Raw genomic sequence first — 27,686 nt, forward strand, 5'->3', positions numbered from 1 at the left:
GATGTGGAAGCATGGTCTAGCGTGTATATATCAGAAGATTGGGGTTTGAGTCTCATGTCATTTATTAGCTAAAGGACCTGCGACAAATCATAGTTTTCATGAGCCTCAAGTATTCTAATCTGTATAATGGGAATGATAGTACCTGCACAGACTTCTTCAAAGACCAATTGTGAAGAAAGCTTTAGAAATATGAAAAAGTGAATAAATGTCGGCATGTAAGACCACATCACATATTTGTTATCAGCAAATAAAGCTGCTTTATTGAAAGCAAAGAATTCTGGGTACCACAGGGTGACCATGGTAGTAACAATAAGGTTTAATTCCCTGAGAACTTTTTTTTTCCCTTTTTTTTCCTATGTTTTTGTAAAAAAAACAAAACAATAAGCAACAGTGATAATCCAACAAAACCAATACACACATACAAACAGAAAAGGGACTAAGTAGGAAAAAGAACAGAGAGATTCCAGATACTGGAATGTATAAATAAGTAGAGAGTTATATGATATACCGATTTCACTTTAAAAACAAGATTATCAGAAGTTTGGTTTTTGTTTTTTCCGATCCACAGAAAAGGTAAAATACACAACAAAAAAAACAAACCTACTTTTTTCTTTCTTTTTTTTTTCTCTTTTAAAAGATAACAGTAAAAAAAATACTGTCCAGTACAATATTTACAGACGCACCCAGTATGGGCCAATTCACTCAACCTCAGATAGGGAATATTCAGCTCTGACTCTGCCCAGTTATCGGAAGGAGACAAAGCAACGATTCTGGGCTCAGCCACCCAGGAACACTCAGATATTATCCTGAGGACCCCAAATGCAGGGTCAAAGATGGAGGTCCCCACCTCAAGAGCTACATTAGGAGTAGCAAGACCTAGCTCACCCCCAGCCCCCAGATGTGGTCAGGTGCCCTGGAATAGTGGAGGGCCCCAATGGCTCCTCCCAGCTTGGGATGGTGGCAAGGACTGAATCCAGAGCCAAGAGGGCTCTCATTCTGGACTGCTGATGTTGTCCCTTCCCTGGACCTAAGCACTGCCCAGCTCACTTTGAAATGTGAATTCAAAGGCCATTTGCTGCTTGATAGAGGCGATAGGGAAGTTACAGGGCATTTCTAGCCCCTTCCCCTTAAGAAAAGTTTCCCAAAGGTATAACTGGGCAGACGCCTGGTCCTGAAGGGAGACAATGAAGACAGAATGATTGCCATGCATCCTGGCATATGCCCATCTGTCTCTCTCCACCCTAACCCTAACATCCTTTAGAACAATAACAAAATACCATTATACATTTCTCTATTTCTCTTCAATTAACCACTGATGGTTAATCGCATATAAATACTGCATAGCTATCTGGGACTGAAAATAGTTCAGTCAATAACAGTAAGCCCCAATGGTTGGAGCAAATGATTCTAGGCCTTCCTCTTCCTCTGCCCCTCTGCTCCAGGCTTTGTCTCCCTTCAGTGAACTTGGGGTCCTGAGAGGAGGCCATAGTTCTCACATGCATACACGCACACACACACCCATTCACTCACGCTTTCTTTCTTTTTCTCTCCTCTGTTCCAGAATATGCCACTTCCCAGGAGATTGAGGGTCTCAGGTAAAAGGGATCTGCTTCTCCCCTCACTTCCAGCAGCACCTAGCACCCCATCCTCCCAAATCAGGACAGACATTCAGAAATCTTTTCAATCTCCCTTGCCCACCCCTCTTCCTCCCTCATCTTCTAGCCCCCTCATCTCCCTCCCACCCCAACTGATCTCTTACAAATAAGAACCTTCATCTGGATAGCATCTGGAGCCTGGAATATAACACAAGGAGGAGGAGGAGGAGGAGGAGAAGGAGAGATGATACAGATGGTCACAGGAATAGTGGTCAAGGGTTAGGAAAGTCACTCAGGAGTGACTTAAAGACAGCAGCACCAGAGAAAAATTGGTCCCGTTGGAGAGAAAGCAGCTGACACAGGAGACAAGACAACACAGCTCCAGGACCATCTTGGGACAACTTCCAGCACTGCCATTGGGAAGCTTGTCAGGTTCATTGATGGCAATACCTCCTTTGCCTGACTCTTCTTTGTTTTCTTCCAGGCTTTCTTTAGGGTCTCCTCTTCCTCCAGGATGAGAAGACAGTGGTGGTGGCAGGGTCCAGAGGGACACTCCTTGTTTCCCTGCCTCCTTCCCCACCCCAGCTCAGTAACCATGGGCCACACAGCAGCCTATTACACAAACACACACACCCACATACTGTGCATGACGGGCACAGCAAGGACAAGAACACGACGCAGGTCCCATGAGCCCTTTGGATACCAGGGGAACTCAGGGACGAGGGTTAAAGGGCAGACATGAAGTCTCCTAGTAGACCACATTTCGAGGACACCATGGAGTGTCCGGGTACAACAAGCAGTGGATAGAGCGGAACCTGTGGAATGAGAGGAGAGAGAAAAGCATGGGTTAGTCTGGAGTATATGGATGCTGAGCATGATGTAGCCACCAAGAAGGGGCTGCCTATAGAGAATTTTCTGTTTCCACACTGTGAGAAAGAGCATAAGACCACAGGCTCAGGATTTGGAAGCCAAGTGGCAAGGCTATATGGCTTCATGGATGAGAGCTGGCTTCTGAGTCAGAAAGGACCGAGTGCCAGGCCACCTCTGACATAACACTAGCAACATAGTCTTCCCAATCTCTTCCCCTCCCCCAGTGTCTTTCTTAAGGGATTACCTTCCATTTACTTGGTACCTATCTTGTCAACAAAGTTGTGGTATGTCTCCTCCATTCCAACATGAGCTCTTTGAAGGCAGAGACTGTGTTTTTGTTCTTTAAAAATCTCTACTACTAATACAATGCTTAATAAATGCTTGTTGGCTGACTGACAAGCTCTCAGTACCCCGGGCAACTCTCAGACTCGGTATAAATATTTTTAAAAATTTAAGTAAATTGTATTTTTCCAATTAACAAACAAACAAACAACAAAACATCCCCTGGACTTATCTTGAAGAAATTGGAGGTCTCATAATGAAAAATTTGTGCTTGGAAGTCTTTGGGGGCAGAAGCTTTGGCGATGCCTTCGTTGGCCCCTAACCCTTGGTGTATGTAACCAAAAAGCATGAGCTTATTATGGAATTATTCCTAGATTAAGGAATGTATCTTCTCCCAGAACCCTCTCCCTGAAGCAGATGCTTTCAAAACGAGCAGCAAACAATATCAATATGTATTTTTTTTAAACCAAAAATTGAGATGCTGAGATTCTGGAAGTTGAGTGGTACCTCAGAGGCCATCTGGTAGCAACCTCTAAGGTAAGCAAGAACTCCCTCTATAATCCTCTCTGTTCTCTAAAAGTAGCCATCCACCCAACCTCCACTTAAAAGACTTCCAGTGACAAGGAACTTGTCACTACATCTCTCCTTAGACAGGTCATTACACTTTGGGGCAACAGTAATTCTTGGGAAATTTTCCCTTATTTTGAGCCTGACATCATCTAGCCCATAAAGTACGGTAAAGGCTTGACCCATTTGGGTGTCTGGGGCTGTCAGACGGATGTCTGTATGACTTTGGGAGTACTGTATATTGTGTGGTCTAGCATGTCAGAAGACCCTTCCTGGCCTCCAGTGAGTCTTACCTGGATGGATCAGCCTCCACAGAGAATGCACCTTTCATATGGATGGAATTCCTCTTGTTTTCAAACATTCCATAGCTCAGTGTCACCTAATGAGCAGAATGAGAGGAATAATCAAGAGCCAGGTCAGCCGTTTTGGAGCTAAGGATTCCACAGAATGGAAGCTCCATGAGAGTAGTGACTGTCCAGACAACTTTGGTATTGGGATCCTTAGCGCCTAGCATATAACTGATTGCTCCGTAAAAGGGGGCTGGACTGTGAACCCCTTCTCTGAATAGCCTTTTAAGATGCATAAAATGAAATCCACAGGACAACCAAGGATGCTAACTATATCGAAATATAATTATCAAAATATTAAAAAAAAACCGAGGTCATGGATTCCACTACTAGATAATTTTTAAGGCCCTTTCTATCTCTAAAATTTTTGTTCTTTATAATAGTATTCACAACTGTGACAGAGACAAGTCTGGTACAGTCGATAAAAAGCAGGCCTCAGACCCAGGGGGATCTTGGGTTCAAGTCCTACATCTGACACATACATACTAGCTTTGTGACTCTTGGCAAGTCACTTAATTTCTCAGCCATCTAGGTAATTCTCTAAGATTATAAAATGCAGAGACTTGTGTTGGCAAAGGCAGCTTTCTAATCTTGGGAGTTCCCTATATCCATGAAGTCACAGGTCCAGCTCCTGTGCCCTATTAATTATTAAATAGTTTACAAAGCAAACAAATAAGTACCCATGATGTGCCCAGCCTTATGACAGATGCCACGGGGGATCCAGGAGGAATATGGGAGAAATGTAAACTTTGTATTGTATGATAGCCTTGGCTATCTGGGGCTACCATGCCGTTCTGTGTGGGTGCCTCTACCTTTCTCGGCCCCCATTTTTCTATTCTTTTTTTTTTATATTGCCTTCCCTAATTAGAATGCAAACTTCTTGAGGCCAAAGACTGACTTTCTTCTTTGCTAGTATTTGTATCCCAAAGCTTAGCCACAGACTAAGACCTTTGTCTGGGGCTGGGGTAGGCTGTTAGGCCCTTGGGGTACCTGATGGTTCTACTTCCTACTTTTATGATTTCAGGCAAGTCATAACCTGTCTAGGTCTCTCTAGGTTCTTCATCTGTAAAATGGAGAGGAAAGGGAGGCTCGGTTGGATTAGTTATCTTAAGGTACCTTCCAGACATAAATCTATTAGTCTATGGTTGGTGGATTGATTTCTGACCCTCTTGTGGCCTTTAGGAGTTGGTGGGTTCATTAAGAATTATGGAGCAAATACCTGTTTATGGAGCTCTGACTTGGGCACCTGTTGAAGATTCTCCAGGTGGGAATGGAACAGGTTACTTCGAATGAGCCTCACACCCAACACAGATTCAATGATGTAGCCAATGGTACAATCATCAGGCAGTCGGATCTTCTCCGCTGTGTTCATAAAGTGGCCTCCACTAAAGGAAGAAGAAATGAGATGAATGTGGAGGCTCATCTCCCTTGTTTCTCCCCTAGTCAGAATTCCCAGAGAGTGAGGGACCCCCAAGAGAAGATAGAGAGAGAGGAATGTAACTGTCCTAGGTTGGCCTAATGGAACTGACTGTTTTTAGAATGATGGACAGAACATAATTGGCTGTTAGGTAAAACGAAAATCCAGATGCAGATGGGTCAGACTATCCATAGCTATTCACACTCTCCTCTGATGCACTAGTGACCAATAGCAAAGACTGGCTATTTAGGACTTTGATCTGTGGCCAATCAAGAATTTCTGCAAAGCTAACAAAATCACAGGAGATAACTTCAGTTTACATGGTGTTTTAAAGATCTGAAAAATGTTCTACACATCTTATCTCATTTGATCCTCTTAGGAACCCTGTGAAGTAGGCAGTGCCATCATTAACATCACCATTTTATAGAGAAGAAAAATGAGGCACAGGGGCTAAGGGCCTCACCCAGGGTCACAGAATGAGTAGATGTGAAAGCTGAGATTTGAACCCAAGTTTTTCTTGGTTCCAAGTCTAGGGCTTTTCCCACTATGCCAAATAGCTTCTAAAAAAATATTAACATGTACTCTGGAAATTTATAAAAAATAAATTTATATTTTATGTGTTCATTAAAATTATTATTACTATCACCACCAATACATGGCTTTGACGGTATGCATTAGGTTTCATTGGAACCTCTCTTGAACCCGCTGAAGTACACAAAATAAAGACAAATAGAATTTTCCCAGCTTTGTTCTTGGGCCTCTCTCTTTCTAAGCTAAATGGCTCAGAGTTATGTAACAGGAGTTTAAAGACAGAGATAAAAGAAGAAATGGGAGTCCAAAAATGCACCTTGAAGAAGGGCAAGACCCTGTCCCAAGCCCTGCCCCCACCAGCTCATTTTGGGTGCTGGAGAAAAATGGAAATTTGCAGACATTGAATGAAAACCTCTTACCTTGCCCAAGGACTCATCTTCAAGGCCAGTCCACGGCTGATGCAGAAACCAGCCCCACCAGTTGCGAACCAGAAGTGAACAGGACGCTGTAAGGAAGACACACCAAAGTCACTTCTGTGTCAATTAGATGCCTGAGAGTGGTCCTTCTAAGCTAGGGGCCATGAAGACCCTTTGTCCTCCTAATATGTTCTCGAAAGGGATGTATCAGACCTAGGAAGATTTCAAAGAACAAACAACAACCAAAATTGGGCTCTAACCTGGGGTTTGGCCATGTGACCTTAAGGAAGTCACCATATTTGCCACTTATCATTTAACTTTTAGGCCTGGGCCTCAACTTCACCATCTGTAAGAGGTCAGGCTAGATGATCTAATGGTCTAAGGTCTTCTATGATTCTGAGTCTATGATTTCAGTTTCACCCCTAAGTCTCCATCTTGACACTGGGCTTCCCGGGCCCCAACTGCTTACCATCTTGTTCTCACTGATCCTCTCTGTGGCCTGGATGGGCCGGTCCAAACTGGGCTTGCCAATGTAGACATCTTGAGTGTGAGGGTAGCTGGACAGCAGTTTGACAAGCATTGGGACATTAACATAATTGTCATCATCTACGTGGCAGAACCACCTGAAGGAAACATAGGAGGAGAGATAGTTACAGAGATTCTATTGGGCAGGCTGGGGGTCAGGGAGAGGGCCAAGAAGGGAACCAAATATCCTTAGATCTGTCATCTCAGCCTTTAGTGTAACCTCAGAATCTCCCTTTTCCCTACTGTGTAATATATGGGAAGACATCCCTCACCTCCCAGACATAGGAAGGGGCTATTCCTAGGAACGTGGTCTAGTAGTGGGACTGAATTGAACTAGGTCACCCACAATCTTGTGTTTGGTTGCCCTTGTTACAAAGGGCCTACATTTTTAAGAGTGAAATACTCTTGAAGTTAGTGGATATGATGGGGGAGACCTAGATCCCAGTTCTGGTTTTCTTACTTACTGGTTTTATAACATTGAACAAATGGCTTTACTCATTGGGCCTCAATTTTCTCTTCTATAAAATGGAGATGATGATACTTTTGGGGGAGGGGAAGGGAAAGGATAAGGTAACAAGGAATTCAAGGAGTTCTCAAATGTCACTTACTTCCTTCCCGACTCAATGAACTTGTCATATTCCACAGCCATCTTGCAGGATAGGGCCTGGCGGCTGTGGGCTGCAGAACAGTTGGTATTGATGACATTGCCTGCAGAGAGAGAAGACATCTGTGAGCAATGATTCCAGATGCCTTTGAGGCACACTTAATATAGTTCAGAGCAATACCTCACTGAGATAGGGCAAGTAGTGCCTGCTTTTTACAGAGGAGGAGACTGAGGGCCAGATGGGATAAGATTTGCTCAAAGACACACAGCAAGTTAGTTTGGGTTACAAGGCTGGATTCCAAGTTTTCTGGAACTCCTCTCCGGGGCTATTTCTACCACACCATACCAAGGATCAGCAATCTTGGGAACTACACAGCCAGCTCAGAAGCCTAGATATGTCTAGGCAAGATATTAAAGATTTGTGGGTGGGGGTTAGAAGGAAAGGAATTAGTTTCAGGAGTTACAAGGGGATAGGGGTGGGGATGCAAGGGGGGAACCAGATGATCTCTTAAGGCTCCTTCCAGCTCCAACATCCTATGATTCTCTAATCAGGACATAATGCCAGATTTTGCTGAGCACATAGCCAGTAGAAAAGAGAAGGAAATGGCAAACCACTCCAGTATCTCTGCCAAGAAAACCCCAAATGGAGTCAAGAAGAGTCCAACATGACTGAAACAACTCGACAACAACAAAAACAGCCAGTAGAAGGGAGTAAACATTTTTAAAGTACCTACTATGTGTTAAGCATTATTTTAAGTGCTTTTTACAAATATTATCTCATTTGATCCTCACAACACCGAGGCTAGCAGAGGTCGTGACAAGACCAGGGTTACAAAGTTAATGAGTACCAGAGGCTGGATTTGAACTGTTAGCTTAATGGTTCCGGGTGGTGGGACAATCACAGACTGGAGAGACTGTACCCAGATCCCCTTTCTCCCATGCTCTGTTCAAGTAGGTATCCTTTGACTCAAAAGGCCCGGTTGGAGAGTGGGAGGGAAGGGAGAGCCAGGGGACCCCAGCCCCCAGGAGAGGGGACGCTATGGAGGACTGTTCCCAGGGAAAGGGGAGAGAAGAGGGCCGGGAGGCTCCAGGAGGCCTGTGGGAGCCAGAGCCCGGCCCTCCCCTATTCAGTCTGCATTTTCCCAGCACTAGCCACCTGTTACTTGCTGGGCCCTCTCAAAGAGAATTAATTCAAGGCCTGAAAGGGAATCATTTACATGAGAAGAATGGGGAGACCTGACCCAGACTGGAGGGGCGGGGCTGCTGAATAAACACTCAATGAGTAAAACCTCTTCCCATCTACCCAGCCACCCCCACCCCCTCTGGTGGAGAATCTCTCTTCATTTGGGGAGGAAACCAGAAAGAACTTTAGACTGACCAGGGCAGGTTCTTGCAACCGGGAGGCGAAGTAAAGAAGGTGTACACTCCCCCTGGGACCAATAGGCTACCTCCTCCTCTGTGTAATAGGGACAGAATCTTCCCTCCTTCCCCAAACAAGCCCACTCCCGGCCTGGCTCCCTCTTCTGCTGTACTCCCAACCTGCGGAAGGACAACCTTGAGTGGCTCAGGAAACCCCTTTCCCTACTCTTCCCTCAGACGATGGGAAAGGATGGTCCTTTCCCCAAAGAAGAGCAAACGCTCAGTGACTGGATGATTTACCTGTGTGTTGCTTCAGCACTTCATCCTCCCCATCTGTGAAGATGAAAGTCTGAAAGAAAAAAGAAAACATCTCCATGAGCCACATTCCTGGTTCCCAAAGCTCTGTTTTGGGAGTGAGAGGTAGAGTTTTTAGCTACTGTGTATTACAGTGGCCCTGGGTACAACCCACTCAGACCGTCAGCTCTTCCTCTCAAGAGCTCTGAGGCATGAATGTGCTCAAAATCAGAGGAACAGCTAGTTCTTTACCATCTTAGGAAAATTCGAGGAAGCTCCATGAATAGGAGCTCACAGAAACTCCAGCAGGGTCACAGCGATCGAAGCCTCCCACCTGTCTAAATCCTTGTCGTTCTCGTTCAGTTGCATAGGACTCTATGTGACCCCATGAAAGTCCATGGGGTTTTCTTGGCAAAGATACTGGAGTGGTTTGCCATTTCCTTCTCCAGCGTGCCCCCGTTTTGCAGATGAGGAACTGAGGCTGATAGGGAATAAATGACTTGCCTAGGATCACAAGCTACTAAGTGTCTGAGGCTGGATTTGGTCTCAGAGCTTCCTGACCTTTTAGGTTCAGTTTACCACCTCCTCCAGGAAGCCTTTCTTGACCACCCTAGCTGGCATTAGTTCCGTGAACTCTTCTCTGAAAGCTAGAATAGACACTATAACTCATCTCGAATATACGTCTCACTTGCTTTTTGAACTGTTTCTTATCTCCCTACCTAGACTAGAAGCTTCTCTCCTGGACCTACATTATCCGTATTCAACTCAACATACCTATGATGTACATCATAGTAACAAATGCTCACTTTAGGTTTGCCCAGAGGCCGCTTGACTTAACGGATAGAGAGCAGACCTTAGAGTCTTAAAGATCTGGGTTCAAATCCTACCTTTGACATACTGGCTGTGTGACCCCCAGGCAAGTCATTTAATAGGTCTATTCTTTAGGCAATTCTCAAAAACCCTAAGTAGTAGGTATGGAAGAAATCACTAGTCCTTGTTCCCCTCCCTATCCCTATCCTATGCAAACTTGCAAAAGGCAATAATTATCTCGCTAGACCCTAACCACAATCCTGAGATAGACAACCACATTTGAAAGATGAGGAAACCCACGTCAGAGTGGGGATTAGATCCCAGGTCTTCTAACCACTATGATATCCTTCCTCCCTACCCCCATCCTCCACTTTGAGAGTACTAAATAAATATTTGTTGAAATAGCGGCAGCAAGGTTTAATTGAAAGAATCCTGAGCTGAGATCTGACTCAGTTTCCCCCACCATAAAAACTGTGTGGCTTGGAGCTGTTGTATGTGTTTGGACTAGCAGAGTTAAAGTATTTGCCAGCTGTCACAAGGGGGCATTCAGAAGTAGGCATAGTTAGGACTTCTAACCTGAATGTGTTCAGGGAAACTGAATATTCTTGCTTCTAATTACCTTGGGAAAAGAGGGATTTGGGCTCTAAACTTTTTATGCCTGTATAAAAGATACCAACTTTCTGTCCTTTCTCTTCAGAGGCGAGAGGAATGCCTGATGCTTTCTTAACTGGCAGTGGCGACGTCCAGCCCTTACCTTCCTCCCTCCCCTAGGAAGAGAGGGCCTCAAAGCCACCTCCCCACACCCATCTAAGCCTCACCCATCTGCTGAACAACTGAAGGTCATGCCTGGCAGCTGCTTCATCTCCGGCACGAGCCCAACCTGGACGGCCCGCCTGCACCTGTGCACACACGCACAGACACACGGCCTGCTCCCTCCTACCCCCGGCCAGGTAACTCACTAAGTCATACATAGCCCCGGCAGCTTGGAGCCCAGCCAAAGGCCCTTGCCTGCCCCCACTGGGTACCTGCGCCACCTGCCTGGCCAACACTCCCTTATTTACATAGCTAATTCCCAGCATCTGGTGGTTGTCCCGGGTGGGGCTCCCCTCCTCAGTGGAGGGGGGGAAGGGAGATGCTTTGAGGAGAGTTTGGGGGAGGGGGGAAGGAAGGGAGGCTTTGGTTGTGGGAAGAAAAAAAAAATCTCAATCAGAAGCTGGACAAAGGACCCGTAGAGAAGGAGAAAAGCGTCCCTGGTCAGCTGCCAAGCCCCAGCAAAAAACCCAACTTGGGACAATGGGGGCAGAGAAAAAAACCCAGACAAAGGAGAACCGGGCAGTGCAGGGATCCTTAGCTCGATGAATTACAAGTGAACTAAGTGGAAGCGGGCTATTGTCCAGGACCCTGCTTTGTCCAGAGGGGGAGGGGGCACTATGCAAGCAAGAGGGAGGGCAGAGGGGCTGTAACAATGCACCAGGGTCCATCACACCCCCACCCCAACTTTTACTCAGTCCAGGAGAGTTAAGTAGCAATAGTTTGCTCCTCCATTAGCATACAGCTGGGTTGGTTAACTGGAAGAAAGGGGGCAGAGAGAAAGGCTAAAATTGTTTGCTTAGGTCCCTGGGGAGGCCGCAAGAGGCTTTTCTAGGAGATAAATAGCCATCCTGGAGGGAGGAAGGGGAAGCCCGGCAGGCTGGAGGGAGGGAGATGTGTGCTCAGCCACACCAAGGTTTGAAAGGAAAACAATGGGATTTTTTTTTGGGGGGGGGAGCAACCTGAGGGCAGGGAAGGAAAGAAGAGAAAGCTATCTTCCAGGTGGGCAGAGGAGGGATGAAGAGGCCCCTCGGGCCCAGAAGGGCAGGGCACCCAGGAAGAGGCAGAGCCAAGATTAGGGGCAGGCAAGGCAGGCACATGCCTGTGCTGAAGCAGCACACAGAAGGGTGCTTTTTAACATAATGTACACATTTCTTAATGCCAGAAAATGACGATCACCAAGGTACTGACCTTGTTAAAGACATAAGGACAGTTGGTTTCTATACTGCTTTAAGGTTTACAAAGCACCCAGCTCCGTTCGTGCCTGGCACGTTGCTAATAATGCTTAACAAATGTTTATTGACTGATTACTTCAGTTGGAGTATTAGTGTGATGATAGCAAGCTCCCTGAGTTGACAGGGAAGGCCTCAAGTATTAGACATGGGGAGGGAGATTCAGAGAACCGTGTGGTATGAGCAATTTGCACATGGAGGTGGGGGAAAAAAAAATCACAAAGATTTTCAAACCATGCCCAGGCCACACCAAAGCCATGTTTGACCACCTCCAAAGAATGCAGTGGAAAGTCTTGGGTCCTTGGAGTCCAAAGTCCTGGGTTTGAATCCTGATGCTATTGTTGTTCAGTCCGTTTTAGTGTCTGACTCTCTGTGACCCCTTTTTGGTTTATTTTTTTGGCAAAGATACTAGAGTGTTTTACCATTCCCTTCTCCAATTGATTTTACAGGTGAGGAAACTGAGGCAAACTGAGGCTCAGGGTCACACAACTAGTAAGTGTCCAGTTCGTATTTTAAATCGAGTCTTCCAGATTGGAGAACTGGTACTCTATCCATGCTATCCATTTTTACTACCTTACCTTTATTTACTAGGAAACACTTTGCATAGCACACAGTAGGCACTTAAATAAATGTTTATTGGCTAATGTTTATTTACCCGAATAATCCTGGGCAAGTCAATGCCTTATTCCCTGCCCCAGTTGTTTGAGGAGAGACTAATAGTAACAGCTAAAGCCCTTTAAGGTTCACTTATGTTGTCTGGTTGGATTTTCACAACCACCTTGGAAGGTAGGTGCAAAATGGGAAACTGAGGCAGGCACAGGTTAAGTGACCTCTTAAGGGTGATACAGCTAGTGCCCGAGGCAGGATTCAAACCCAGATCATCCTGATTCCAAGTCCAACCCTATCCACAGCCACCTAGCTGTCTCAAGATTATTTAAGGTTCAAAAAAATCCTAAAATCTAAGGCCCAAGGTAAAAGAATCAAGGCCCGGTGGCTGAAAATGTTCTCTTCCCCGGGGTTCCTGCCCAACACAGACAGGGTGGCAAGAAGGAACTTCCCTGCAGGATCGCTTTGTGTCAACAAAAACTGGGCTTCTTATTGAACCCCGGTTCTAGTCAAGTTGAGATTAAGAGAAGCAAGTCTCCTGCCGTAGGGGATGTGAAGCTCATCAGAATGGAATGTTCCTTCTGCTTCTATGCAGTTCTTGTGCCCTTCAGAGGCCAAGAGCTGGACTGGGGTACGTATGTAAAAGAGCAGTCGTACACTCTTCTCTGCTCCCCATCCTTGCCCCCAAATTGGTTAAGACCCTTGGGCTCCAGAAGCCAGCTTTTGAAAAGTCTCTTATTACCTGGTCCTCCATCATCAGACTCAGGCCAAAGTCTAGCCTGGGTTGTTGGGGGATGATGGGGAATTTGAGTTAAAAAAATCTAGGTTGCTCCCTAGGAGTCTAGGAAATCCCTCCCTCGACCCCTCTCTTTAGGAGCAGGTAGGAAGCAATCTTCTCCCCAGCCCCTTGGTATCCTGCCTTTCCCCAAGCATGCACGCACACTGTCAAACCATCTCTTACACACTGAGGAATTTGCGTGGGAGGGCAACAAAAGGAAATGAGTCCCATCAAGACACCCACTGGGGCAGTAATAATATTAGTAAAGGAAAATACTTTCTAATTAGATCAAGAGGTTCAGAGTGCTACTAAAGTCATTCCCTTAAAAAACCAGGTCCTCCCAGCTACACAGGAGATTAAAGTCACCTTTATTCTAACAACACACACACACACACACTTGCAGCACACCACAACCACTCAGTCCAGCCACTGTGGCGCTCACCAGCCAGTCTGGGCCCCCATCACTCTAAACAGAGAGCTTCACCACACCACCACTCCCCCCTCCCCACCCCAACCTCCCAACAGGAAAGGGCCACACGACCGACCGGCCTGAAAAGAAACTCCGGAAAGTTGTAGCCTGCCCGCCTGTCTCCTACCGCTCAGGGCAGGAAGGGTACCGTCGGTCCAGAGCCCTGGGTGTCACCTTTCTGGGCCTATCTTGGGCCTGCAGGTTCCTCACCAACCCCACTCACTCCCCTCCTCTCCACCCCCAGTTCTTTCCGGGCTCTGGGCAGTAGGAAGCCAGCCAAGAGAAGCAATTCAAATCCAAACCATTTAGGTGCCTCTCCTCTACTTTTGTTCCTTTTTTTTTTTATGATTGGCTCACATCGTATAACATCATAGGATTTAGAACTGAGGTGGCCTAGTCCAGCTCAGGGTAATGTAAATGCCTTTTAATTATGGGATGATGAGATCACATCAATAAATTTGGAGGAGAGGAAGGAGTCACACTCAGGTCCTTTGACTATTATTAAGACAGGCAGCAGCCTTTCTTTTGAATGAATTCTCCCCCAGCCTCCCCTAAACCACCCTTTCAGCTTGTGTACAGTGGGCAAGATGGGAAAGCACAATAAATAAGAGGGAGGATTGTCCTAGCCACTAGGTGAGACACTGGAATGAATATCCCAATGGGGTGGGAGATCTGGGTTGCTAATTATATTCTCGTTCGGTTGTTTCAGTTGTGACTGACTCTTTGTGACCCCATTTGGGGTTTTCTTGGCAAAGATACTGGAGTGGTTTGCCATTTCCTTCTCCAGTTCATTTTACAGATGAGGAAACTGAGGCAGGGTTGAGTGACTTGCCCAGGGTCACACAGCTAGTAGCTGAGACCAAATTTGAGCTCAGGAAGATGAGTCTTCTTGACTCCAGGCCCAGAGTTCCATCCATTTCACCCCTAGTTGCCCTATCTTAGGGTTCAGGCTCCACCATTCACTAGTTGCATTACAATAGGCAAATCCCTTGATGTCTTTTCCCCTTAAGTTTCCTTATCTGCAGAATGGGGGCAGTCTGGTGGAGGCACCTGATATATCGGTAAGTGAGGACCGAATGAGATCATGGATATCAGAGAACTTCGAAAACTGCAAAGCTCTATAAAAATGTCCTTTTTAAATGAAATTTTTATTTTTCCAATAAATGAAAATCAGCTGTCTCCTCCTACTACCTCATCTCACCTTCCCTTGTCCCCACTGGGAAAGAAAGAACACTTCAAAAATCCCAAGGTTCTCAATGACTTGATTCGTCTCTCTGAATCTCAAGTTTTCTTCAGCAAAATGGTGGTACAAGGCTATGGGGGCAGAGATGTCCTTCAGCCCTAAAGTGTATAATTTAGAAGGTTTCTCTAAATCACTCCCCCAAAGGCACACTATCACAGAAGCATGTGAGGTACCCCACAGAGAACTTCTGGGATCTTAGGGCCCTTACCTCTCAGCTCCCCGAGCCCCAAAACCTAAGCCATCAACACTTCCCCCTTGCATCCCTAAGGAGCCCAATCTCGTCAGCATTAGCCACAGCTTCCCTGGGTGATTGCATTCCAGAGTTCCATCTTTCATACATAGGGAAACTAGGCTTTATCTGACTTTCCTCCTTCATCCCCCTCCTCACTCATAGAAAGCTAGGACTCCTGCATGGGCCGGGTTGGGATTGGGATCCCCCCTTAAGCTTACCTGCTACACTTCCTTCCCAGCCCACCCCTTTCATTGGGTTGGGATTGGGATCCCCCCTTAAGCTTACCTGCTACACTTCCTTCCCAGCCCACCCCTTTCATTCCATGCTTTTTGAATGGACCACTAAGGAACCCGTCCCTGAAAAGAGACCCCGGGGGACTTCTGGCTGCCTTGCCTGGCTCGTATTGTCTGTTGGGAGGTGGGGGCGGGGGAGACACACAGGAAGCAGCATTGTTCGACAAGCTGCAATTGAAAGAAACACAGGATGCCAAATTCTGGCTTGGAACAATTGTAGCCACGATGAAGGAGGCCCCCATGGTGGCAGGCTCCCTCTAGGTTTGGGACTGTCAGAGTGAGGTGGAGGAGTGGGGAGGTGGGGGCGGGGAACACCAGCCAGTGCTGTGGCCCTAGCATACCCTGGTTCAGGAAGAGGGAACAGAGCCTTCTCCCCTAAATCTTGAGGCTCAGCCCTGGCCCCCCATTTACATTAACTTAAGAAGAATTGCCTTTTTCATTGAAAGCTTGGGGGTGGGGGAGGGAGGAAAGGAGGAGGGTGTTGGATACTCGATGGCTATAACAAATAGCAGTTAACCTAAGCCTTTCTCAGGTTAAGGACGATCAAGTTATCTTTGGTACAAATAGGATTCTGATGCAGAGCTAGAAGGAATATTCTCTGGGTCAGTTTTTTAAAAAAATCTCCATCACCTAGCACAGATATATAGTAGGCATAGTATGGTATATAGTCAGTGCTTAATAAATCTTTGTTGATTATCTAATCCAGCTTCCAACTCTTAAATTTATCATTCTGTGATCCTGAGGTGGCTAGGTGGATAGAATGCTGGGCCTGGAATCAGGAAGGCCTGAGATCAAACTTGTCTTCAGATACCTACTAGCTGTGTGACCCTGGGCAAGTCACTTAATCAGTCTGCCTCAGTTTACTTATCTGTCAAATTCAGATATTAATAGCACCTACTTCCCAAGGATCAAACGAGATAACTGTAAAGTGCTTTAGCACAGTGTAAGTACTACATAAATGTTGTTAATATCATTATCCTATGACTTGCCAGCAGCAGACTCCGGTTTCAAACCCAGAAGTTCTGAAGCCAAATCCAGGTTTGAGTGTCTCCTTTGATATCGATCTTAAAGTTGAGAGAATGTCCTCCTTCATCTTCCTCCCACCCCAGAAGGCAGCCCTAACAGGATACTCCCCAAACATCCAATGCAAATGAATTTCTCCCACAAAGATATGGAATTTCAAAGACAGAAAGGATCATCTAAGGATTCATCTAGTTCTGGTTCGATGCTTCCCATTCAGTGGTTCTTGAACCCCTTGGACATTCTCATGATGGTCCAAGGGATTTGTGCTAAAAATGAAGTAACATATAATTGTAAGGAATATTATGATCATTGTATTAAATTACTCTAGGGGGTTCACATCACATTTTTTCTTTAAGGGAGTTGGAGGAAGGAAAAAAACCTTGGGAACTACTGATCTAATTCAACCCCCTCATTTTACAAATGAAGAAACTGAGGCTGGAGCCATGTGCATCTGTTATCCAGAAATGTATCAAAACCTTTCACCTCCCCCACTCTATGTCTATTTTGGGCCTATAACAACTGAAGAGATCAGAATGTAAGAGGCCTAACAGTTAGCCCAAACTCTTTTTCACAAGAGAGCCAAAGCAAAGAGAGAGAGGGAAATGACTTGGTCGAGGTGACACAACAAATTAGTCTCCTGATACCTTTCTACTGGCCACACTGACGTAAGATTCTCTTTCCTTTTGTGCTGAACATTTGGCTCTTGAAGCTCCCGGGGGATAATTCCGATCAACCAGAATTTATTAATGGAGTCTGTGTTCACCTAAGGGGTTGGATGCTGTCTGTTCTCTACTTAAAGAAGCCTAATCTTTTTAGTCCATCTCTGCAGCCTCACATCCAAAGAGATCACCCTTGCCCACTTAAGAACATTCAATCTCCATCCTATCCTCACTCCCAAGCTAGTCTAAGGTGGAGAACACATGCTCTGCTGGACCCTAGCAGACCCTGTTGGCCTCTAAGAATACAGCCAGTCTCAAATGCTGCTAAATCTTTAGATACCAACTTAGCTGGGTGGTTCTGAAGACCGGAAAGGGAAGTCTGTCACTCAGTGTGGGTAGACAGGGGCTTACCCAGCTTTCTCTTCCCTGTCAAGATGTCTTTAGGGCCTCTGATTCAGGTACTAGTCTGGTCCAAGGGTAGGAGATATTGATGAATTAAGCACGGCCTAACAGAAAGTTAGCTCCTGCCTCCTGCCCTCATTTACTAAAGGTATATGTGGGGAGGGGGTCTCTCTCCCACCCTGCTCCTCAACTGCATTCCTGAAGGGAAGAGTTGTAAAATGAGAAGAACAGGTTTTATCGTCAGGACACCTGGGTTCAAAGCCCAGCTCTTCCATTGTGGGGCCATGGGTGAATCACTTAACCTGCACTGGTGTCTATGTCCTCATTTATAAAATGGAGGAGTTGGTCAAGACCAGCTCTGAGGTCCTGTCTAGTGATCAATAAACAATATATCTGGAGCCAAAAGATGGTTTGGGATCCTGACTGCTATCTGCCACTGTGACTTTGGACAAACGACTTAACCTCTCTGCAGAACGAGGGTGTCATAATCTCCTTGGTTCTCTTGCCACAACATACTGCTTCCAAGCTGTCAAGAAGAGGTATGGGGACAAAGAACTAAAGTTGGGTTCTGGGCTTGTTCTGAAGTGTGGCCATGTAACAACTCATACTTCTCTAGCACTGTAAGGGTGAATTGGTTTCATCACAACTATGAAGCAGATGTTACAAATATTTTGGGGTGAAGGCTGGGGAGGAGAGTCTGGATCTGTGATTCAATTGGTGTGAAGAGCTCTCAATGTGGAAATTCCCTCCACCGATCCTTTGACTTGTCTGTAATTTATAATCTTACAGAATTGCCTGAGGGCACTGAGAAGTAATACAGAACCAGTATGTGTCTGAAGGCAAAATTTGAACTCAGTTCTTTTTGACTTCAAGGTCCCCAGTATATTTTTCCCGTTTTACAGGTGAAGTAACTCAGGCTCAGTGCTTGCTAATGGTCATAAAGGTGCCAGAATTCAAAACCCATGTTACCCCACTGTCCAGATGGTGCTTTCCCTCTTCCCCCACTGACCTCGGAAAGGCCTTGGGTTCTCCTGGCAGGACTACTGAATTGGACAAACCAGGTATAGTTTATTGCATTAGTCAATGCACAGGTCTCTGTGTCCTCATCTATAAAGCAGGCTCTGAGGTCCAATGCATACTGCTTAGACAAACCATATATAGTTTATTGTTCCTTAACTACTTTCTGAAACCTGCCCCAGTGCTTAGACCGGGAAGTTCTTCCTGATGGCTTGCATAAATAGGTCTTACAAACTTTTTTTTTTTTCTGGCTTTGCCCTCAGGAGAACAAGCTGTCTGGATTCCTTCTAGTGTGAAGACCTATTCATTCTTCCTTCAATCTTGTCTTCTCCAGGCTGATTTAGTGTTCATCTAAATTCCTAAAGAGTAGGGATTGTTTCAAACTTTGTATATCTATCATTTTGTTGTCGTTTAATTACTTTCAGTCATGTCCAACTCTTCTCCTAGCTTCTCTGCATTGGGTTCTTTTCCTCCAGTCCTTAACTTTGCTTTGTTACCTATCTGTCTCTCACTTACACTGTCCCCTACCATTCTAGGGAAAAGTCTTACCAAATGTCAAATAGATTTCTTATCAGGAAATGATAGGATTCCCACCCACCTCTAGCTTGGTCCCTGCAAAAGCCACTTATCAACACATGGCTTCAGAGGGGGAAAGGAAACCAGTCTTCTCAGTTGCCAGCACCCTTCTCACTATATAGCATTCTGCCTGCCAGAGGCCAAGGTCAATGAGTACCTCCCCACCCCCCATAATAGGTCCAACTACCTTTAGCTATGATGCCCCCACCTGACCATCATTCAGAAAAGCCAGGTTTCTTAGTAATTTTCCAAGCTGATTACTTTAATTATCTCTCTAGGGAGACTACCAGCAACTTTCAGAGCCCAAGAAGTATCTTTACTTCCTGTTGGCTGTATGCTAACTCTTATCACCATTTCTGCTGAGTTAGCCAATAGCAACATCCCTGGGCTTCTGACTAAAGGCCCCATCAGCTGATATCCCCTACAGAGCATTAAGGTGGTAAAGTAGAATATGTTAGACTTAGAGTTAGGAACACCCGATTCTGAATCTTGCCTTACTTAGTCCAGGGGTGGGGAACCTTTGGCCTCAAGGCTACATGTATTTCCCCACACGCGGTAGACACAGGTTCAGGCAGCCCCTGGAGTTGGGTCTGAGCCCCCTACTTGGGAAGATCCAGAGCTTACAGCCCTTCCTCCAGTTTGCTGTGTGCACAGTAGCTTAGCCTTACTGAGGAAGAGGTGGAGTCATTGCCAAGTGGGCACTGGGGGATTCTAACTAAACTAAGCTAAGTCAAGCCAAGTCGTTAGCCCTCAGGATGGGGCCAGGGGCTAAAGCACCAGGACAAACGCAAAGAGCTCCCAGGTTGGCTGGGGAAGTGAAGCGTGTGCTCCGGAAGGAAGGCAGGCCAGCCAGCCATGGTCCTTCCCCTCTAGCCGGCAGGGAAAGTAATCTTCTCTTTCTGTTCTGTGGAAACCAATAAGGCTTTCATCTGATGATCTTCAAAGGCAAAAATCCTGACCTTCCCTGCAGGCAGATTTGGGGTGGAGTGGGGTAGGGAATAGGGTGTGACACAGAGAGGGTGATTGACTTCCCCATGGTAAACCAGCCAATTACTGGCCCTGGACAATTCTGGGATGCTGGCATCTTGCCTCTGGGTTCTCATCAGTAACCACAAAACAGCATTCTTTTTCTTACACATCCTTGTTCCCTACTACCCTTGACCTTGCTCTTCCCCAAAGCAAGGATACAGCTGCTCTCAGTGTACCACCCCTCCCCAATCAAGAAGTATCAATTGTTGATTCTGTAGTGACCTAAGCACCCTGAGCTATTTTTTTAAAAATGTAGTCCAGTATACCTGGGCCCGCTCAGAATTCACCCTTCCTTTCTAGGGTTTATATTTATCCTTGCTCTTCCACAGAAAATTCTTACATTCTCCCTCCTTTTGTTTAAGCACCAAACCCAGGATATAGGAACTCTCCCTCCAAAGAGAGAGATAAGGAGATGTTATGAATTTTCTCCCTTCCCTGCCTGTCTGAATGCCTGAATACTACATGAGGACAGGAGGCCACCTCCTTCAAGTAGGCCAGACAAACCGCCAGGATGTCAGGTTATTTGGCAGATTTCCCTGTGGGTGTGGGTTTGGGGGGGTGAGGAAAGGGGCAGGTCACAACGTATCCCTAAAAATAAATCAATACATACACACACACACACAGAGGAATCATCAGGTCCCTTTGCCATTATTTAGATGAGAGCCTGTTAACTTAAAAAAGGGCCAAAGCTCTATGAACAGAACAGGAAGAGGACAGATAGCGAGGGGACTAACCTATGCTTCCGTGGTAGAATCATGCAGAAAGTAAAACTGATGATGCTTGCTCAGGCCTGCCCACTTCCTCTCCAGCTTGGATGCTTTGGTCCCTCTCAGAGCTACCCACGTCACCCCTGTGAAAAGCCCCTTCCCCAAAATAACACTAGGACTGATCCATCTTCCAGGGACTGGAAATATGGCAAATAAGCTCCTGTGTGACCTTGGGCCAACTAATATTCTTGGGCCTCAGTTTCCTCATCCAATGGGACACCATCCATTAACAAGCATTTAGTAAGTACATGCCTTGTGCCAACAGACTGTAGTCACTATGTGGCAAGACAGTGAGCTAGCCCATGGATTATAAAATTAGGCAAAATATGGACCTACTCTCAAAGTTTACAGTTTCATGGTGGGGTAAAGGGGTAGCTTGCAGGGGGGAACACAGCATAAACTCAAAACACTCTGCTATAAGGAAGGCTGAGAAATACAAAGGAAAGACCCTGGTAAAGTGCTAGGAGAAATTTTAGGTAGGAGCAATCACTTTAGGGAAGGAAGAGATCATTAGGGAAGGCTTGATGAAGGAGGTGGGATGCCCAGCGTAGATGGGTGTTTGTACAAGGGAAGAGTCCATTCCAGGAATAGGAGATGGAGTGAGACCAGGTACAGACAAGGCAAGAAGAGGGAATGGGTTAAGAGTAATAATGTCTCAAGTTTATTCAGTGCTTTAAGGTTGGAAAAGCTGGCTGGAGCCAATCTGTGAATCACTTCTAACATCAGGAGTTTTTATTTATTTAGCAGGTAATGGAGAACCACTGAAGATTCTAGAGTGAAGGGGGGACTGGATTAGAATCTGTTAACACTTGACCAATTGACTGGATAGGGTAGGACTAGGTAAATGACTCCATGTGCTGACCTGAAAGGGAAAGGCTATTGGGGACCTGTGTGAGGGCAGTCTCCACACATCTACAACCCAGCCCTCAGCCCTTTCCTTTGAGCCTGAGGGAACCCCATTTCCCAGGCTGAGAGAGGATGCCTTGCTGTTCCTTCTTTGAGAAGCTAGGGGAACAAAAGCAGCCTGTCAGCCCTTTCCTGGAACCCCTCCTTCCTCCCTAATCACCCCCCACTGCCATCTCCACCCCCCCCCAGGCCACTGTTCTTGGCTTGGAGGCCAGGTCAGTGTAGAGAGCCAGGATGATTCCCACCCTCTGGCCCACGCTCTCCTCTCAGGCCAGCCTGGGGGATTCTGACAGCTTCAACTCTCCCCCAAACGCCTGTCCCTCAAGTTCAAGTGGTCTCACAAGGGTTGTCACTCAGTGGGGCCCAGCGGGGATGCTGGGAAAGCCAACAGCCCCCCTCCCAGGCCTGCCAGGCCCCCTTATCTCTAGGCAACCTGACCGGGACACTGGGGCTCGGAGCTCCCGGGTTCCCATGGCAAGCGGCACACAAGAAGGCAGGACGCCTTTTCTCTGCGCCCAGAGAAAGAGGCTTTGTTAACTTGCCCAGGGGGGACAGCGTGAGAGCTGAGCCTGGGGACTCTGGGAATCCAAACAGCCAGGACAGAGGAAACAAAAAAACTGCATTCTCTTCCCCCCCCCCCATATGCCCTCCCCCCAAGAAAGCTTCAGCCCTTGAGAAAGGGACCAAGGCATTCTCAGGATGACCAAAGACTAGGCACTAAGTGCCCACAGGATTGAAGGCTGTGTTCATAAACCCTTCCCTCCTCCCCATCCTAAGGCCCATTCCAAGGGACGAAGCAATAGGGGCTGAAAGATGGTTCAGAAATAATATGCATGTTTAAGAATATACACACAACTCAGGCTCAGAGTTAAGCCTTTCTCACCCTCTTCCACTCTTCCTAGTACATGCTAGTTGACACAGACTATGCTTTCTGGAAAGCTCTGTTCTGATGCCACTATTCCCATCTGTCAATTTATTGTAGTTTAGGAGAAGGGAGAAGGGAAGAGGTAGTAGTCTGTCCTCTTCTGATGTGGAGAGCTGGGCCACTCCTGGCTCTGGACTAATCCATGTCCCAGGAAAAGCTCTGGTGGGAAAATGACAGCCATGGGGCTGTAAGAAAGGATAAGTCAGACCATTCAGGGTCTGCCATCCCCAAAGTGGGGAGGAACGAATTCTTTCTTTTTGAGGTTCTCCAAGCACAGGCTAGAAGGCCACTTGTTGGTTGTGTTACAGGAGGTAAGACTAGATGCCACTGTAGCCCTTTCCATCTCTTAAAATTCTGTGATTCTTCCTATTCACCACTCCCCTACTTCTTGAACTGATTTCTCTCCCAAGACATATTGGGAGTCAGAGGACCCGGGTTCAAATATTGGGGCCTGCAACCTACTCAAGTCACGCCCATTCTCTGGTCCTGATTTGCTCATACAAAAATGAGTGCATTAACCTTTGACAGGACCACTGAATCCCCCCACCCCAAACCATGTTATGGCCAGAGTTTAGGAATTTCAGCTTTGGAAGGGACTTGACTCTACTTAAAGATGAAAATATGAAGGCCTAGAGAAGCCAAGAGATCTGTTCAGGGTCACACAGCTTAATGAACGGCCCTGTGGCAGCAGCAGTTAGGAGGCTGTTATTTTGCCACCGGGGCCTAGTTCTGCTCCCCACCCTGGTAAGCTGTCACAGGGGACAAGGAGTTTGTCCCGGGGTCACCAGAAACCTTAGGGATGTTAGCCCTGTCCCCATCTTCCAAGGAGAGATAGAGTCCCCTGGAGCCTTTTAGGACCTAATTCAAAGCTCTCAATAGCCACTAGCAACAGCTAACATTTACAAAACACCAACATTTTGGTATATTCTGAAAACAGGCCAGTGCAGTAGAAAGGGCGGGTATGATTATCACCATTTTATAGCTAAGGAAACTGAGGCTTGGAGAAAGGTTAAGCGACTTAACCATGGTTACATGCCTGCTAAGTGTCGAGGCACATTGAACCCAGGTCTTCCAGACTCCAGTCCAGTACTCGAACCCTGGCTTGTACTATGCTGCTTCCTCCCTCCCCCTCCCCCCACAACCTCTCAAGCCAATCAGGACAAACCCTGCTGACTTCCATCCTTTCTCTATAACTTAGAAGCTCAGCCATGGGTTTGGGGCTTTACTTCAAAAGCATGAAAAAAAAAATGGGGGGGGGAATCTTTAAGCCCAGGCAGTACCCATTTCCCCAAATACAAAAAGAAAAACATTAGGGAACGCACAAGAATCTAAATCCGGGCTCTAATCAGTTTGCGTAACTAAAACCCTCATCCACGCCAGAGGTGCCCCTAGGCAACCAAAGGAAAAGGGTTCTCTGGGGCTTTTGTCCTGTCCTCCTTTATGCCGCCTCTAGGGGGTGGGAAGAGAGGACTGAAGCCAGCTCGAAGGTGGCGGAGGTCTTCCAGCTCTTCATTCATTCTGCTGCCTTGGCTGCCTGCCGGCAGTTTCCAAGTCTGGGGACTAAGCTGACCTTCCTCAGGGCACTTGGGCCACCCCGAGGGTGAGGCAGGGTTGGGACAAGGCTAAGTTGGTGGGGTGGAGGAAGATCAGATTTTCCTCCAGTTATGAGCTGGGGTCCTCGGGGAAGGACTCCTGTTTTTCCATCAGCGTTGGGGTAAATATGGGGGGGGGGGGGCGGGGAAGGAGAAATGGCATCTACAAAACCACCTGCGATAAAAGCGCTATCTCACATGTGCGTGGGCGGGCGCTCGAGGTGAGATCCACCCCTCTGGGCCAACATCCCCCTCTACCCAAGTGAAAAGCTTTGCTCCCGAGATTGTATCTCATTCAAACCCCTCAGCTGCGTTAGCTCCCAGACTCCCTTCCCCACCCCCGGAGGAATTAGGGAGACACACTAGCCGGGTGCAGCAGCGGCGGGGGCGGGCGGCAGAGGCTTGAAGTGTGTCTGGCTGGAAGGGGTGGGGGGCGGTGTCCGGGGGTGGAGCGGGGAAAGGAGACGGGCCCTGCGGGCGGGCGGGCCGCCACTCGCCAACAGGTCCCGGCGCTTGACTCGGCGCATCCCTGGCATAGTTTGGCACTGAGGCCCGCTTACCTTTGCCAGGCGGAAGGCCGGGCCTTATGCCTCTGGGGCCCCAGATTGTCCCTCATGCCTGAGATAGGGGATGTTGAAGGGAGATTTGATAAATCAACCCCGGGCTACAGATTTTGAGGAAAGGGGAGAAAAATATCCCCTTCTAGGTCTTTTTTTTTGGGGGGGGGGGAGAAAAGAAAAATATGCGTCCCGTAGGAAGAAAACTGGAATTAAATTGCTTCCCTTGGATGCTTAGGTGTTGGGAAGAAGCAAGATTTCCCCTTGCTTTGAACAAGGTGTTTCCCCGCTTCCTGTACTTAGAGCTATGAAGAGAGAGCATGGTGCTCTTCTACCAGATTTTGGGGGGGGGGGCGGTGATTGGAGGGTGTGGTGCCCTTATTCAAATCTTTTGGGGTCCAAGGACCGTGCCGGGATGTCTCTTGTCCAACTCACCATCTCTTTATTCCTGGAGATCCAAGTGTCCATCAGCAGGTCCAGTCGGGATCTGTGGAACTTTTTGGTGGTCTTGACTGCGATGAAGACGTCTCTAGGGAAGAGCTGCTCCATCTGGGGTCTGGGGACGCTCTCGCGCGCTGGGGCTGCCCCGGGCAGGGGCCCCACGTCCCTCCTAGCTCGGCTCAGCTGGCCGAAATACTCAGAGAAGCTGCGGACATCGCCGGAGGAGCCAGACGCCCCCGCCAGCGAGGCGACGGGCTCCTCCTGGGGCTGCGGCGGGGGCGGTGGTCCTTGCCCCTTGGGTTCGCCGGGACCAGCCAGGCTCTGCAGGGCTCGACGTCCTATTTCGCCCCCCGGCAGCTCCTCCTCTGCCGGCGGCGGCAACCGCTGCCGCAGCTGCTGCCTCTGATCCACCGTCAGCACCAAGAGGCAGGCGAGCAGGGCTCCGACCAAGGACAGGAGCAAGCGGCGGCCGCAGCCCTTGAGCATCTTCCAGCCGCTTCGGCTCAATACGCAGCTGGCTTGATGTGCGCACACAACTGGAGGGGCGCCCCGAGGGCGATCCAGTTCCCAGTCACCCCTGTACTTGGCAGAGGTAGCAGAAGGAGGGGATGGGGCGATGGCAACGCTGGGAGCCTCTCAGGAACTACCGGAACGCCTGTCCTCCAGCTCTAGGATCCCTACCTTAGCTTCCCTGGCCAGCCCCTAGCCTTAGCTGCCTCTCACCCTCTAGCTTCTTCTGCAGCAGCTTATTTAGCCGCCAGCCGCAGGCAGAACGCCCTTATTTAATACTTCCTTTCTTCTGGCTCCGCCTCTCAGGGGGGTGGTGGTCTATGGCTTGGGTCCCGCCTCTTTCCCAGTAAAGCCGGCTCCGAGTCTCCTTGGGTGTGTGGGGCGCATTGCTGAGGCTCCGCCCACAGATCTAGGTCCCTCCCTTATGTGTGTCCCCCTCCCCAGTCCCACGTGGGTCCTCAGCAGGGGTCTGGGAGAAGCGGCTGGAGCAGCTGTGTGGCCCCCTGTGCCTCCCGCCCTCTTTGCACACCATACACACACGCACGCTTTTTCACACACACACTTTTTTTTCTCCCCTTTTCTTCCCCTCCCACTGTTCCTCCTTCCCCTTTTCCTCCTCCCCCTTCCCACCTCTGTCTGTCTTCTGTCTCGGAATCTAAGAGCCTTCTTCTCTACTTGTTACGGGAGACAGAATTGGGAAGTGGACAGGGTGCGTTTTCTGCGCCATCGCCCTTTCCCCAGCTGGAGCATACACAGCTTCTCCTTTCTGCACACTTTTACGTCCCTAGTGGTGTAGAGGAGATTCCGACCCAGGCTGGAGTTCCTTCCAACCTTGAGATTCTCAGATTCAATGGGAAAACGAGGACAGGGATCCTTGTTTACAGAGCGCTGGCTTTCCACACGTGATCTTATTTGATCCTCGGGATACCCCATATGAGGGTGACACGGAATCAGAAATATTAGTGTCACCATCTTACAGACGAGGAAATTGTGGCTCAAAAAGGTAACACAGTTGGAAAGGAAAGGCAGGGCATGGAACCCAGGGCTTTTGACTTCAACTGTGGTGCTCTTTCACATCACAGCTGCCCGGAGCCGTTAGACACCTGGGTCTCAGACAAGGATTGAAGGAGTAGGAGGTGACCTTTGTACGCTGCAAAACACCTTAGGTTGATAGGCTTCCCGGGCTCTAAGACACTTTTACAAATTAACCAACAAGCCCTTCCTTTTGCTTACAAAAAGTGCATACAATATTGGCCTTGTGCTGGCGTTAGCACACAAAAACAACAAAAATGGAGATACTCCTTGCTTTCAGGAAGATTGGATTCTATGGGGGAAACAACATATACACGTATAGGCAAATACGAAATATGGAGACACGACGAAGAAAAGACTCCCATGGGGGAAATGATTGAGAAGAACAGCGGCACAGGGAATAAAACTCAAGCCTCTGGTCTTACATTCCAGATGAATTTTCCAGCTCCTTTTCTACCCTTCTTTCTTCTGAGGGTTCTTAAAGTTGAGCCCTCTCTCCTCCCTCATCAGGGGACTAGGGAACTATCCTTCAGATCTCCTCTTTTCACCCCTGGCTAGAACTCGACTCACAATTCCCTGCCTGCTTAGCTGAATCTAGAGCCTTGAGAAATTGCAAGTCCCTATTCCAAAGAAAATAAAGTGTACTTTTAATGGGACTTTGCAACAGGAATATATATATATATATTTGCCTTTTTTTTTTTCGGTCAGACCATGTGGCCTGGTTTGCAAAATGTGATTGCCTTAGAACCTAGAGAACTGAGTAACTAGAAGCAACCCAACACAGCCTTTGCTCATTTCCTAACCCTTTCCACCTGACTAAAAATATCAGTGATAATCACAACTTACGTTTATATAGCTCTTTCCTCACAGCTATCCTTTGAAGCTGGCAAGAAAAGGATTATTACCCCCACTTTACAGATGAAGAAACTGAGGCTTACAGAAATAGAATGGCTTTTTCCCTTTTCAGAGT

General features: G+C 47.5%; 1 protein-coding gene across 1 annotated transcript; it reads right to left on the reverse strand.

Annotated features, from left to right (window-relative positions):
• Window positions 1-237: 237 nt before the first annotated feature.
• On the reverse strand, window positions 238-25,934 carry LFNG (LFNG O-fucosylpeptide 3-beta-N-acetylglucosaminyltransferase). Its single transcript, XM_036742377.1, has 8 exons — window positions 25,169-25,934; window positions 8,814-8,862; window positions 7,159-7,258; window positions 6,495-6,648; window positions 6,029-6,114; window positions 4,881-5,046; window positions 3,608-3,693; window positions 238-2,410 (listed from the first exon to the last, which is right to left on the reverse strand). The coding sequence occupies exons 1-8, from the start codon at window positions 25,658-25,660 to the stop codon at window positions 2,344-2,346; spliced, it is 1,200 nt and encodes a 399-aa protein (XP_036598272.1). The 5' UTR covers window positions 25,661-25,934; the 3' UTR covers window positions 238-2,343.
• Window positions 25,935-27,686: the final 1,752 nt, after the last annotated feature.

The sequence above is a fragment of the Trichosurus vulpecula genome, chromosome 1 (assembly GCF_011100635.1).
Source record: "Trichosurus vulpecula isolate mTriVul1 chromosome 1, mTriVul1.pri, whole genome shotgun sequence".
In the NCBI taxonomy this organism is placed as follows: domain Eukaryota; kingdom Metazoa; phylum Chordata; class Mammalia; order Diprotodontia; family Phalangeridae; genus Trichosurus; species Trichosurus vulpecula.